This window comes from Salmo salar, chromosome 22 (genome assembly GCF_965601325.2).
Source record: "Salmo salar chromosome 22, fSalSal1, whole genome shotgun sequence".
NCBI lineage: Eukaryota > Metazoa > Chordata > Actinopteri > Salmoniformes > Salmonidae > Salmo > Salmo salar.
Genome location: NC_138312.1, coordinates 2,702,501 through 2,717,854, shown reverse-complemented (window position 1 = coordinate 2,717,854; position 15,354 = coordinate 2,702,501). Strand labels below are relative to the sequence as shown.

At 41.7% G+C, this 15,354-nt stretch overlaps 1 protein-coding gene across 3 annotated transcripts in view; it reads right to left on the bottom strand.

Moving 5' to 3' along the window:
• Positions 1-1,930: 1,930 nt before the first annotated feature.
• Positions 1,931-15,354, bottom strand: part of LOC106582629 (protein MTSS 2) — a 156,881-nt gene continuing 143,457 nt past the window's right edge. For 2 of the 3 annotated variants that reach the window (XM_014165855.3, XM_014165857.3), the window contains 4 exons: positions 9,140-9,265; positions 7,560-7,692; positions 6,773-6,799; positions 1,931-5,866 (listed from right to left, as the gene is read on the bottom strand). In XM_014165855.3, the coding sequence (XP_014021330.1) occupies positions 4,731-5,866; positions 6,773-6,799; positions 7,560-7,692; positions 9,140-9,265 (1,422 nt within the window). In that variant the 3' untranslated portion in view covers positions 1,931-4,730. The remainder of the gene's footprint in view (positions 5,867-6,772; positions 6,800-7,559; positions 7,693-9,139; positions 9,266-15,354) is intronic. The other variant, XM_014165856.3, reaches the window with a different exon arrangement.

The window sequence follows — 15,354 nt, the reverse complement described above, 5'->3', positions numbered from 1 at the left end:
TTCCTGAAGCCTTCTTCACAACACAGCCTTCTTCAACACTCACACCTGTGTTAATGAGAGAATCACTGACATGATGTCAGCTGGTCCTTTTGTGGCAGGGCTGAAATGCAGTGGACATGTTTTTTGGGGGGATTCAGGTCATTTGCATGGCAAAGAGGGACTTTGCAATTAATTGCAATTCATCTGATCACTCTTCATAACATTCTGGAGTATATGCAAATTGCCATCATACAAACTGAGGCAGCAGACTTTGTTAAAATTAATATTTGTGTCATTCTCAAAATTTTTGGCCACGACTGTAGTGAGTACATACATTTTTTGTACTGGTCCCATGTGGGAATCAAACCCACAACCCTGGCATTGCAAGCGCCATGCTCCACCAACGGACATACACAGTACCAAAAAATAGGGCACCGACAGCTCTTAGTCAGCTAACTAGCTATTTTTTGCTTTAATTTACATTCATGTATCGCATTTCAGAATTATTTCCCTTTACATGTATTACTTTTGGATTTATGTTTTGCTTTCAAAACCATTATTTTTGTTCGTAGTACTAATGTTGTTCTCGACTTCAGAAGTTTTGCTTAATATTAATAGCACGGAAGTAACTCCATATACTGTGCTAGTTTACATGTTTTCCAATGGTGGTGTGGTGGCCAGAGTAGGAACACTCATGAGTCATGCAGCAGTGCAATAGCCGTGCAATCCTGCAATAGCTGTGCAATCCCACTCTTATTACCTGCAGTCACTGTGCAGCGCCTTCTGCTTAGTCACTATTATTATCTAGTGTGTGTCAGTGTGTGAGAATGTGTGTGTGAGAGCGCATAAGAGTGAGTCGGTGTGTATGAATCAATGAGTGTGTGACGGGGATGATTCATTACCTTAACCCATCCAATGTATAATTTACTTTAGTACACTTGTTCTCTGCGCTTAATGGACAAATCTGAATAAATGTTTTAAATTGTTTGTCTACAATGTCTTTTACACATTTCATGAATCAAGTCCTGTGAATACATGATCAGATCTTAATAAATGTTGGTATATACTGTACATTGTCCAGACCAATATATACCCTGAGTACACCCAACATTATAAACACCTCCACCCCAGGGATGTTGAAAGTGTTCCACAGGGATGCTGGCCCATGTTGATTCCAATGCTTCCCACAGTTGTGTCAAGTTGGCTGGATGTCCTTTTGGTGGTGGACCATTCTTGATACACACGGGAAACTGTTGAGTGTGAAAAACCCAGCAGCATTAGAGTTCTTGACACAAACTGGTGAGCCTGGCACCTACTACCATACCCCGTTCAAAAGGCACTTAAATATTTTGTCTAGCCCATTCACCTTCTGAATGGCACACATACACAATCCATGTCTCAATTGTCTCAGGACTTAAAGATCCTTCTCTAACCTTCTCCTCCTCTTCATCTACACTGATTGAAGTGGATTTAACAAGTGACATCAATAAGGGATCATAGCTTGCACCTGGTCAGTCTCATGGGAAGTGCAGGTGTTATTAATGTTTTGTATCCTAAGTGTTAAAACAATATTAAAACAATATCTAAAGAAATCCACACACACCCCTAGATCACATGGAGTATAAGCAAATCCAATAGAGACTGGATTCATTTTATAGAATTTTCCCTCTCTCAGATCTTAAACATGTTCACATCTTACATTTTGGTGTGTAGATTGTCCGGACCAATATATAAATATAAAAAAAACTATCATCTAAATAAATCCACACACTCTCTCTCTCTCACACACACACCTAGAGTCCTGTATATGCAGTATAAGCAAATCCATTTGATCCGCTTTTTTTCTCTTATCTTAAGAAAGCCATCACACAGCTTTGTTTACTGTATATACCACTTCTGTAAACAAACAGAAGTTCTTCCACCTTTGAGATAAACAAACAAGCCAATGAGCAACTTTTTTAACGCATTTATATTTTAAAACCCACATTATTTTCATTTAAGGCTTCAGCATCACTACACAGATGCAATTGTGACACTTAGCAATTTACATTGAACACTTTTACAATAAGAGATCAACTCCCTTTACAGAACAGGATGGACAGAAGGAGGGTTGGTCAGTTGGAGCCCTATGGGACAGTTTGGGGTCAAAGCTTCTAGTCAACACTCACCAAATCTCAGTCTCTCACACACAATCACACACTGCCGGTGAGTGGCCAACAGACTACAGAGCCTATGTCCCAAATGGAACCCTATTCCCGATATAGTGCACTAGTTTTGACCAGGGCCCATAGTAGTGCACCAAATAGGGAATAGGGTGCCATTTGGGACTCAGTCATAGTGTGGCTGAAGCCAAGGTCAAAGAAAGGAACTGGAACCTGCTTTTTAGAACAGGATTCAGCCCTTCACTCTTGCTGATTGGCAGGGTTTGGAGTGGGACTGTAGCAGTGTTTGAGAAAACGTATAACATAATTTAATCTCCGTAGTCTATATAAACATAGTTTGGATAATTTATTTCACTCAAACAAACAAAATAAATCTCTGAGCTCTTCTAGTGGAACACAAATCTTATCGGATAACATACAATTAACCCAACAGAGAAAGGGAACAGTCAGCTCAGCTGCCCCACAATTTGACTACCCCAGACCTACTTTGGGGTTAAGGAGATATGCACGCTGTACTGTAATTACCATTTGGAACCTTGAACTTAAAGCTGTGGCTCAAATGAAGCCTGATATTGCTTTAAATTTGCTCGAGTCAGGAGTTGTGTTGTTGTATAAGCCTATCCTGTAACAAAGTCCTCGATTACAGAGGCCATTGTAGTTTCTCTGGGGGACGGGGGTTACCCCCGGCAACATGAAGAGGCCAGAGAAGAGGTGGGAGTACGCACAATGGCTAAACAGGCCAATGGGGTCATTCGATGCGCAATGAGTGGTGTCAGGTAAATGGGCCTCCTACACAAACCGGGAGGGAATGTGAGACGGAGGAGAGAATAACCCAGTCCGTTTAATATCGGGGAAGAGGGATATGCACTTAGCAGAGGAGTCGCTATTATACAGTAGCTTCTCTGGTTTCATTGCCCTCTCTATACAATATGACTAAGGGGTTCTTTTTAAGAACGAGTAGCTATGTGTAATGGCTAGAAGGCCCAAAGCTCCCAAAACTCCACACATTTAAAGTGGTTCAGTTAAGAAAAAGACAATGGTTAATAAATTCTAAATACAATGCCATTTCACTCATTTGTCTTTTATCAAATTATTTCACAACCCCCCCAAAATTCAGTGATTAACAGGGCTCACGAGTGGCACAGCTGTCTAAGGCACTACATCTCAGTGCAAGAGATGTCACTACGGACCCTGGTTTGACTCCAGGATGTATCACAACCGGCCGTGATTGGGAGTCCCATAGGGCGGTGCACAACTGGCCCAGTGTGGTCCGAGTTAGGGTTTGGCCGGGGTAGGCTGTCATTGTAAATAAGAATTTGTTCTAGCCTGAAGCCGCAAAACTATTGCCACTGCAGAAACGGCAAGTCTCCTCACGACTTCTATGGTCTGTCCGTAAGTTGATTCGACAGCTTGCATGGTCAGTAACAGTTATTATTTAAAAAATCCTTAATATGGCCAGTGAGTGCATCATGTGTATGTAAGTCATGGGGAGAGGAGTCAGTGTAGGCTGGAATTGGTATGTCACAATAGCACCATATGTTCATAATAAAAGAGCCGATTTCCCTGAAATAATGCATAAAAACTGGAACATTAACCAGCACTCCAACCTCAGGAAGGTAGACTTGATATAGGGAGATATCTATCACTTATGGGGAACAGGGCGATCAATTGAAAAACTACCCCACATACATCACTAAACCAATGTGCTTGGCAATGTGAAGAAAGTCTTAAAAGACATACATTAAAGCAGGGATTAAGTACATGGCAGTCCTCCTTGCCCCCCACACAATGGTGGCTTTACTTTCCAGCTCAAGGTTACAGTACAGTGGTCCTGACCCCTGTACCCTGTGACCCCTCCCTGCCCTTCGATGCAAGCTTCTGATTGGCTCAAACACTGGTACAGTCAACCTCCATCACGAGAAGCCAGTCACCTTCGCCACAAAGGTGAAGTATGTGTGTTTGTAAATAGCAAAGTCAGCTCAAAGCATTTAAAGCCACTGTGGACCTACACTATATGGAGAGTAATTGAGCTCACTTGATCACATCTTCAATGAGATGCAGTCTAGAAAGGTATAGAGGTCTAGTTCTGTGTCTTTAATTTCCTCTAGGGGATCATTCATTACACATCCACTGTTTCAGTCTTTGTCACTGACACTGATAATAAAAATACAATAAAGATTTCCACATATCACGCTAATATATACATATGTGTGGGTTTTTATTGGTTCCAACCATACAGGTGATAAGACTAATAAGCAAGCAAGGCATTTTTTCCCCCTCAACAACATATAAACATAAGACGCTCAAATTCTTGTATATAGCCAACACGTATCCTTGTACAGTATGTATAAAAATCTTAAATTACAGAGCGATAAAGAGGCCACATTCACCTCTGAGAAATGTTATAATCTGTTTAAAACAGTGCTACTGGACATTTGATTGGAGAGTGGGAAACCTTTTACATGAGACAAAACATCCAAAAAGGCAACATCCTTTATTTTCTCAGGAGAAATGTAATCATAACGGGGCTAAAAGAAAATCAAGAACCGTAAAACAAAATGATGACAACCTACACTGGTAGGGAAGGGCTCATTTGAAATGGTTGGGTAGGAGGATGAAGGGGGCAGAGCGGTCGTTGGTCAGGGTCCGACGCAGTTTCACTCCCCGGATCATGGTGACCATGTGATCTCCACCACCCGAGGGCTCATCTGCTTCCTGGGTGTCTGGGGCGGCAGGGGGCTGCTGGGGGGGAAGGCAGTGGCCGCTTTCCACCAGCTGGTTGGCAATCCCAGACGCGTTGTACTGTTGTGGGAGATGAGACTGCCGCTGAAACGGTTGCTGCTCTTGTTGTAGGAGCTGCGGTTGCTGCAGCTGCTTTTGATATTGGAGCTTCTGCTGTTGTGGTTGTTGTGTCTGCTGGTACTGCTGTTGTTGCATCTGCTGCTGTTGTTGTTTCTGTTGCTGCTGCTGTAGTTGTTGTTGCTGGAACTGTTGCTGTAGTTGAAATTGCTGTTGTGTCTGGGCTGCTGGTTGCAACTGTTGTGTCTGGGGTGGCTGGAACTGCTGCTGCTGCTGGTTGTACTGTAGGTGCTGATGCTGGTACTGCTTCTGCTGCTGCTGGTGCAGGGCGTACTGCTGCTGCTTGCTCAGCTGGTACAGCTGCTCTGAGCTGCCCATGGGCACTGGCGCCTGGCCCGGGATCAGAGAGTAGTAGGGCGACGTGGATGATGAGTGGTGAGAGGGCATGGCGCTCAGGCTCTGGGTGGAAGTGCACAGACTGTGCTTGGCGAGGACCAACTCGTGGTCCACCGTTCCGCTCATGCCAATCACGCCCTTCCCCACACTGCTCTCTGGAGGCCCCACGTTCTCGTCGCTCCCCCTCTTCCCCCCTCCACCACCTTTGCCTCCACCTACACCTACGCCCAAGGCTTTGAAGGGAACCTGGGGAGTGCAGATAGGGATAGGTACGCCGCCACTGATGGTGCCACGGCGGTAGGTGGGCTTGGATGAGGGCTTGCGGCGGATGGTGGCAGTGTGCGTCTGGCGCAGGCCCAGCGGCTCGGGCTCAGCGAGCAGGCTGACGGTCGAGGCGGGCCGCTTGCTCTGGAACATCTTGCGGTACTGCAGGCTGAGGTCGCTGTTGCGCGGGATGGTGGAGGACTTGTCGAAGTCGGGAGGGCTGTGGTGCAACTCCTCGCCCCCGTGCAGGGAGATGTAGTCGTAGTCTGGTAGGTGGAAAAGGAGGGAGAGAGGGATGGATAAAGGAGGGGTGAGGAGGGACAAGAGTAAGTCTGTGGTTACTTAGAGCTGAGGAACACACAACACATTTCTTTCCTAACTGAAATAAAACATGGTAGGAAAGCAGAAGCTTTGCCTGGGGTGGAAAATCTGACCTGATACATTCCGTTAAAACCAAAAGCAAGAACGTTCCGTGGCACAAAGTTTCTCTTTACTAAAGTTTTTATTTTTAGTATGTCAGACTGCATTGAATACTTGGTGTATTCGGTGAGAATCAGACATGGAAAACATATCAGAGAACCTCAGAAACTTTAAGACTCCAGATTTGCCCCAAACATAATAACCTAATTATGACTGTGTCCCAAATGGCACTCTATTTCCCAGGCTCTGGTCAAAAGTAGGGCACCATGTAGGGAATAGGGTGACATTTGGTACACAGGCTGTGTCTCAATGCTGAATCACTGCCCAGTTGAGGAAAAAAAAACAGACTTATCTGAGGAGGAAGAAATGATTAGGGTGTGTGTGGTAATGGAGTGAGTCAGCACGGAGCGGTGACCTGTTATCAGCTGATGATGGTAAACACGCAAATACCTGCCGGTTGCACATACGCAAACAAAGACAAAGGAGCGTGTGCTTGTATACCCAATCACTCACACACGCACTCAACTGATCTCAGAATAACGCAAGAATCCGCTCATCCGATTACACAAAGGTTCTCACACCCACAACAAACACTCGGCGCTAATGCTCTCCTTTTACTAGCAAAAAGGCCATTGATGTGATGGGAATTCACACAGCACAGATGTCACACTAAATCACTGTGAATGGTCTCTAATTTGACTTGGGAGGAACAGAGAGGGGAAAATCTGAACAGTAACGGATAAGAAACCTACCATAAAGAGGAGGTTCTTTCTTTACAGCTGAAAAAGAATATAGGATTGCGTTTAACTTGTATACAAATAGAAAAGAGGACATTTTCTTTGATCTAAACATGAGTCCAGCAGCCCTCTCCCTCCTGAGAGGGACCACACTGGAGTAGAACAACATTCTCACGTTGCAGGCTGATATGCTATGTATGGCTTTACATCTCGGCATACAGGCTTTTGATCCGACAAACAGGTGGGGTGTGTGGTGATGTGTGGAGAGAGGTCAAATTCAGACTTGGTTTTTAGGTAGCACTGCAGACAAAAGCACATTATCCTACCACAGGCTACTTGCACAAACTGGTGTTGTGATAATGCTGTTGAAACAGGCATATGGATTGGGCAGAAGTGTAGACGTCATTCTGTTGTGGTAGTGAAATGACTGGTGGATGCATGCCACATACTGCAAGACAACCACAGATGTACAGACACAGAGACAGACAAGGAAGATACAAGCAAACAGACACAAAAGCACAAATCATGACACACAACCAATAAGACAAGCATGCTGTATAAGATCCCTGACACAGAGACTCACTAAAGAACAGAGCTGGCTGAGCCAAAGAGACAGAGACGTAGCCAGACAAGCAGACAGTGCTGTGACCATGGGGGGGATAGTAGGTTTGCGTCCCAAATGGCATCCTTCCCTACAGTGCCTGGTCAAAGGTAGTGCACTAGGTAGCTAATAGGGTGACAGTTTGGTCGCATCCTAGGAGTGGTGTGGCGGGGGGTTTGGTGAGTGGTAGTCACTACTAACCGTGGAAGGGAATGGTGTCCTCGGAACAGGAGGGCGTGGTGGTCTGCGTGCTGTAACCACTAGAGCAGTGGAGGGAGTCGCGACTGGTGTGGGGGGCCTCCGAGTTGAGCCCTCCGCCCAGGGTCAGGGCCAGCTATGAGAGGGAGTGTAATGGAGAGGGACGGAGTGCGGAAGGGAAGGAGGGATAGTCAGGAAGGGAGAGAATGAGAGAGCGTGAGGGGAAGGTGGGAGGAAAGGAAGGAGGGAGAGATATTTGTTGAGGGGGGGGATTGAGATGTGTACAGCAGAAGAGAATTCTTCCTCAACCTCTTGGCCTCTGCTGCCCCCGTCAGCTGAACACTAAGAATACACCCTGAAATAGCTCTCGAGCTATACTGAACAAAAATATAAATGCAACATGCAAGAATTTAAATTATTTTACTGAGTTACAGTTCATAGAAGGAAATAAGAAAATTGAAATAAATGAATTAGGCCCTAATTTATGGATTTCACATGACTGGGCAGGGGCGCAGCCATAGGTGGGCCTGGAAGGGCATAGGCCCACCCACTGGGGGGCCAGGCCCAGCCAATCAGCCGGATGTGGAGGTTCTGGGCTGGTGTGGTTACACATGGTCTGTGGTTGTGAGGCCGGTTGTGAGTACTGCCAAATTCTATAAAATGACTTTGGAGGCGGCTTATGGTGGTGAAATTAACATTCAATTATCTGGCAACAGCTCTGGTGGACATTCCTGCAGTCAGCATGCCAATTGCACTATCCCTCAAAACTTGAGACCTCTGTGACATTGTGTTGTGTGATAAAACTTCACATTTTAGAGTGGCCTTTTATTGTCCCCAGCACAAGGTGCACCTGTAATGATGCTGTTTAATCAGCTTCTTGACATGCCACACCTGTCAGGTGGATGGATTATCTTGGAAAAGAAGAAATGCTCACTAACAGGGATGTACATTTCTGGGATATTTTATTGCATCTCATGAATCATGGTACCAACACTTTACATACTGCGTTTATATTTTTGTTTAGTATAGAGACAAGAAAATGTAACATCATAGTATAAACCGTTACATGCAATTATGCTGTTACCACTTATTTAAGCTCTAACAATTTTGTGTTTTCTTGGAAAACTAAATTAGGTCATTTATTTTATTTTATTTATTTAACCAGGCAAGTCAGTTAAGAACAAATTCTTATTTCCAATGACGGCCTACTAAATGTTACTGCCTATATTTAATGTTATATACGTTTTTGCTAAATATTTAGCCTGGAGTAATGCCTATGTAATGCAAAGTGTTGCCATCATTTCCTTGTGGAAATATTTCTTAAGATATCGTACAATCAATTAATTATTAACGGATTACAAAAAGGTTGGTTTGTTTGTCAATGATTCAGAAACGGTGGAACATATTGCACCGGTGCTTATTTGAATTAATCATTGACCACATATCAAAGTACAAACTGATAAGCATTCTGTGTGTGTGTGTGTGTGTGTGTGTGTGTGTGTGTGTCAGTGTATGTGTGTCAGTGTATGTGTGTCAGTGTATGTGTGTCAGTGTATGTGTGTCAGTTTGCGTGTATGTGCTACCTTTCCGGATGTGGACATGGTGCGCGCTCTCTCTCCGTGCTGTGTGTAGGAGTTGTGTGGAGGGGGCATGGCCGTGCCATTCTCTGTGCCCGGCCCGATCTGCGCTGACCACGGCCCGCTCAACTCCTGAAACAAACACTAACAATATCACATATTCTATACATATTCTACATATAGATAAATACACCACTAAGTGCAGACACATTCTATGATCACGGTTGGACAATTAGATAGACACTGTTGCACGGTATACTGAAAGTTCGGTACTTTTTCAAAACTAGAACATTTGAGTTACTTTCGGTACTTCCGTGAAATGTGTCTGACAGATCAAGTCCATCAGAGCAGCCGATGTCCCCTATAGCGCGAGCACAGTGCACCATGCCTGCTCCACTTAGCCTGCACTGGGAGTCTGGGCTGCATCATGTTAGCTCCCCAACTCATGCTGCACAGAAGTTAACACACATGAATAATGTGAACACGGAATATAGAAATACAGGCTAGAACACTTTACATTGCAAGAAGATAACGGTAGCTTCCGCTTTGGCTAACGTTAACTTTCCTTGCTAGCTATTCCAAGATGGCAGACTGAACACAGCAGTGCAGATTGCCTCGAGATAAACACGTAATATTCAATATCTGTAAATTAGGCTATATATTAGCACTTCATATACTCGTGGGTAATAACATTCAATCTGGATAACAAAACAAATTATAAGGCTTGGGAAATGTATCGACAAATATTACAAAAACAAGCAACAACCCGTGTGGCTCAGTTGGTAGAGCATGGTGTTTGCAACGCCAGGGTTGTGGGTTCGATTCCCATGGGGGACCAGTACGGAGAAGAAAAAAAATTGTATGAAAGGTATGCATTCACTACTGTAAGTCGCTCTGGATAAGAGCGTCTGCTAAATGACTAAGATGTAAAATGTAAATGTAGTCGTCTTGACTACTTTCTAATGTCATTCTCGTTGGCACCAAAAGTTTAAAAAGTGTTGATAGGGGACAGAATGCGGTTGGACCATCAGATAATTGGCATATACATTACTCTTAATGAATTTCCACGTTGGCGATATTGGAAATGTAATCAAAACCTATTGGATGATAACTTGTTTTTTACTAGGACAGAGGAATTTATATAATCATTTTTCCGACATAACATAGGTACAGCAGATCCTCTTATTGTATGGGACAGTTTTAAACGTGCCTTTAGAGGCCAATTCAGTTCTCAGCTCTAAAAACAAAAGCAATTTAGGTCAAAAGAGTCCATATTAACAAAGGAAACAGAAGGTCTAACAGAACAGATAGATACCAATAAAAATTGTACCATAGAGGCTCTGAAGAAGTTAGAGGAAAAACAAAAAGAAAGATCAAGTGTAATATATTACAAAAATAAAGCAAATTGGATGGAATATGGGGAAAAATGCATAGAAATGCTACCAAAAATGATTTACTGAAACTTGTTACAAATGACGGAGTCACCCATGATTCACCAAATTATATTTTGAAAGAGGAAGCATGTTTTAGTTTCAGTCTCCTCCAACTGAAGCTAATTGTATGGAATTTTTTTTCTATTAATAATGTAAAATTAACAGCTGTACAGAAAGGCTCATGTGAAGGCGAAATTACAGAGGAGGAACATCTTCATGCAATTAAAGCCTTTTAGTACGGGAAAACTCCAGGGCTGGATGGCATACCAGTTGAGGTATACCAAAAAAAAATGTATATACTCAGAGGACTGTTATTAGCATGTTTTAACAACTCCTATGTAAATGGTAGATTACAAGAAGGTCTGATTTTATTATTACCGAAACAGGATGCAAGTGGTAAATATAATAATCCAGTCCATAAAAACAATTGGAGGCCCCTTACACTTCAGTGTTGTGGTGCAAACATTCTAGCAAAATGTATAGCGCATAGAATTAAAAAGGTATTGTTGGATATTATTAATTCTATCAGACAGGTTTTTTACATGGATCATACATTGAAGATAATATAAGACAAGTACGGGAAACAATAGAACACTATGAAAAATCTGGGAAACCAGGCCTGCTATTCATAGCTGACTTTGAAAAGGCTTTTGATAAAGTACGACTGGAGTTTATATATAAATGCCTGGAACATTTACATTTTGGAGAATCTCTTAGAAAATGGGTTAATTAAGGATCCACCCCTTTTTTTCCCAATTTTCACCTAAAATGTCATACCCAAAGCTAACTGCCTTTAGCACAGGACCTGAAGCAAGGATATGAATATTCTTGATACCATTTGAAAGGAAACACTGAAGTTTGTGGAAATGTAAAATGAATGTAGATCTAGATCTGGTAAAAGATAATACAAAAGAAAAAAAAAGTTTATATATTTTTTTGTACCATCTTTGAAATGCAAGAGAAAGGCCATAATGTATTTTCAGCCCAGGCGCAACAGATTTTGGCCACTAGATGGCAGCAGTGCATTGTGCAACATTTTAGACTGATCCAATGAACCATTGCATTTTTGTTGAAACTTTTGTATCAAGATTGCCCAAATGTGTCTAATTGGTTTATTAATAACTTTTCAAGATCATAACTGTGCACTCTCCTCAAACAATAGCATGGTATTATTTCACTGTAATAGCTACTGTAAATTGGACAGTGCAGTTAGATTAACAAGAATTTAAGCTTCTTTCTTTAAAATCCTAAATTTGGATCCCCCCACAGCCTGAGGATCTAGAAACTTTCTAACCCCTCTGGATTACAACCAAAGATCCAATATTACATATTGGATCACAAAAAAATACTTTTATATTACCGAGTAGTTTATCAATAAAATGGTCTGATGGTGATGTGGACATACTCGGTATACACATCCCGAAAAATAAATTCTCACTCCAATACATTTTTATAGAAAGTTAGCAAAAATAGATACGATCTTGCTGCCATGTAAATGCCTGTCTATTTGTGGAAAAATCATCCTGATTAACTATTTAGTCATATCCCAGTTTACCTATGTGCCTATGGTCTTGCCGACACCTAGAAAACAGTTATTTAAATTAAATGAGAAAAATATTCCATTTTATTTGGAACAGCATGCCAGACAAAATGAAACGGGCCTATTTATAATGAACATGAATTCGGAGGGCTGAAATGATTAAATATTAAAGCATTAGACATCTCACTAAAGGCTTCAGTCATACAAAAGCTATACTTAAATCCTAACTGGTTCTCTAGCAGATTAATAAGAATGGCTCACCCCATGTTCAAGAATGGCCTTTTTACCTTTATTCAAAGGAAAGGAAGTCATCTCCAAAATATCGTTATTTTTAAAACAAGCCATAGAAAGTTGATTGCAATTTCAATTTAATCTACCAGAAAAAACAGAACAAAGAATACAACAAATATTGTGGTTGAACTCAAATATACTAATAGAAAGAAAAAAAAAGATAACTACACCAGTCCTATTTAAGGTATGTCACACATGCAGCTAACACAACTATATGGAAATGTCTGCTCTATACCCAAAATTACAACCAACTAATTGCAGCATTATCGCAAAAATGGAAGAGGAAAGTGGAATGGGGGAAAAAGTAGGGAACTTGTCTGTCAGCCCTGTATTAAAGACCATAAATGGATAAAGAAAATTTTGACAAACAAAAAACTATACCAGTTTCATTTAAGGACCCAAAAATGTACAGCTGTGCCATATAGATTGCAAAATAGTTAGGAAGAGATTTTCGACGTACCGATTCCATGGCACATGGTTTATGAACTGTTACGCAAAACGACACCGGATTCAAAACTTTGAATTTTTCAATTTAAATTATTATTCTTGCAACCAATACAATGTAATATAAACTCAGCAAAAAAAAGAAACATTCTCTCACTGTCAACTGTGTTTATTTTTAGCAAAATTAACATGTGTAAATATTTGTATGAACATAAGATTATGGCAACCATGGCATGGAATTCATGACAGGGAGACTTGTCCACCATGCATGATGATGTATACGGACAGGTAAAATAGTCTAGCTAGCTACATTTCCAGATAACACACATTTCTAATTTTGACAGAAAGTGGTTTCATTTCAAGCTAAAGTGTACCCCCAGCTAACGTTAGCTGGCTGGCTCCCTAGCTAAAGTTACGCGTATGATGTTATTCGTATCTAATAGCTAGCGAACCTTCGCTAGCTAACACTGAACCTGGTTGGTTAGCTACCACTACCAGCAGATTCATCCAAGGGGTGGTAACGTTATGAGTTGGCACTATGTTCATTGTTGTTTAACTAGCTAATGTTAGCTGGCTGGCTCGCTAGCTAACGTTACGTGTATGATCTTACACATTGTTTACCTAGCTAGGTTCATTCTTTCCTAGCTAGCTAGCTATACGTCTTAAGCTAAAGTGTACTGTTAGCTGGCTAGCTCCCTAGTGGACGTTATTACTCATTTCCCAGAGCTGTTTGCTTTTCTAGTTAGAGCCTAATGTTAGCTAGCTAACATTGAACCTGGTTGGTAAGCTCCCAGCACTATGGCATTGTTGGCACTTTGTTCAATGTTGTTTAACTAGCTAACGTTAGCTGGCTGACTTGTTAGCTAATGTGACGTGTATGATGTTATTATTCAAATCCCATAGCCGCTTGCTTGGCTAGTTAGAGACTAATGTTAGTTAGCTAACATTGAACCATAAATGTGGTGCAGGGTAGTAACAACATGATTTGGCACTATGTTCATTGTTGTTTAACTAGCTAACATTACCTGGCTCGCTAGCTAACGTTACGTGATGTGTATGATCTTACACGTTGTTTACCTAGTTAGCTTGCAAGCTAGCTACATATCTTAATAAAAAGACTCCACTATGCAAGTAACCATTTTGGGTACATTCGTAAATTCAGTCTGAGTATGCCAGAGTGCAGAATAACTGAAGAATTTACGAACGCACAACACCCGTTGAATATGGCCGTGTCAGTAAACGTTGGAAAAAAAACGTAATGAAATTGTTGCCAGCAGAGCTGGTTAGGCTGTTTTCATGTTATCCAGAGGTAAACAAATCATCGGCCAGAGCGTCAGGTGTGCACTCTGAACTCTCCGAGAGCGAAACGAGATGGGTGGGGCTAAAGCTTTAAGAGGGTGTGAACGATGCTGAATGGGTGTAGACAGAGAATAGCTCTTCACTAGATACCAAAATATTCAAAATGCCATTTTCTCAAATGAGTTTACAAATTTTTCATCTTTCAAAGCAGAAATACTTTCCCATTGTTCCTCAAAAATGCAGTGTGTGATATACCATTTTGTAGCTCTACTTTTATCTAATGTAAAAAACACAATTTCAAATTTTGCTAAAAGTGAACTATACCTGACAGGTATGAGTGGTTTAGGTTCATTTCCCATCCTTTGTAGGCTCTGCCAATCAAGCGGCAGAAGGGCACATTTGCTGACCTACTGTTAGCTGATGTTTATTTTGCAAGCTACCGGTAGAAACTTTGTACAGTTGGCTAAACATATTGGAAAGTTAACCGAATTATACTGTTTGCTTCAACCAACATAGTCTTACCTAGCCTACGTTGGTTTAACCATGATTGCTGCTGACAGACATGATAGGCTACATTGACTGATGGACCACATCAAATTGGCTAGCTAGCTAATAACAGATCCCTTCGATACTGCTAGAAAACAAGTTCACTTTCAGGGGATAAACTAGATGGCTATATCCAAATATTGCTTGATTTGTTTGCCATCTTTAGTGATGACAGTAGTCCGATTAACAACTTGCCAATGTCAAGATCTTCCCAAAAGCCACATTCTATTATAAATACATACATTTATGACAGCTCATGCAAAAACGAAACAAGCAGTGGCCTGTTTCATGTGACAGAAGTGAAAGTCATTTTGACAATAAATAATATGGAACAGAGGAGAATATATCCGGGCAGGGCCACTTAACACTGAATGAACAGGATGTAGACACAAGGAAGTGCAGCGAGACTATCACAGGGACTGGAGGAAGTTAGAGGCACTATATACTATATATACATAGCACTATATACAAAGTTATGTGGACACCCCTTCAAATTAGTGGATTTGGCTATTTCAGCCACCCCCGTTGCTAACAGGTGTATAAAACTGAGTGCTGTTATTGTGAAGTGGAAATATCTAGGAGCAACAACGGCTCAGCCGCGAAGTGGTAGGCTACACAAGCTCACAGAACGGGACCGCTGATGCGGGTAAAAATCGTCTGTCCTCAGT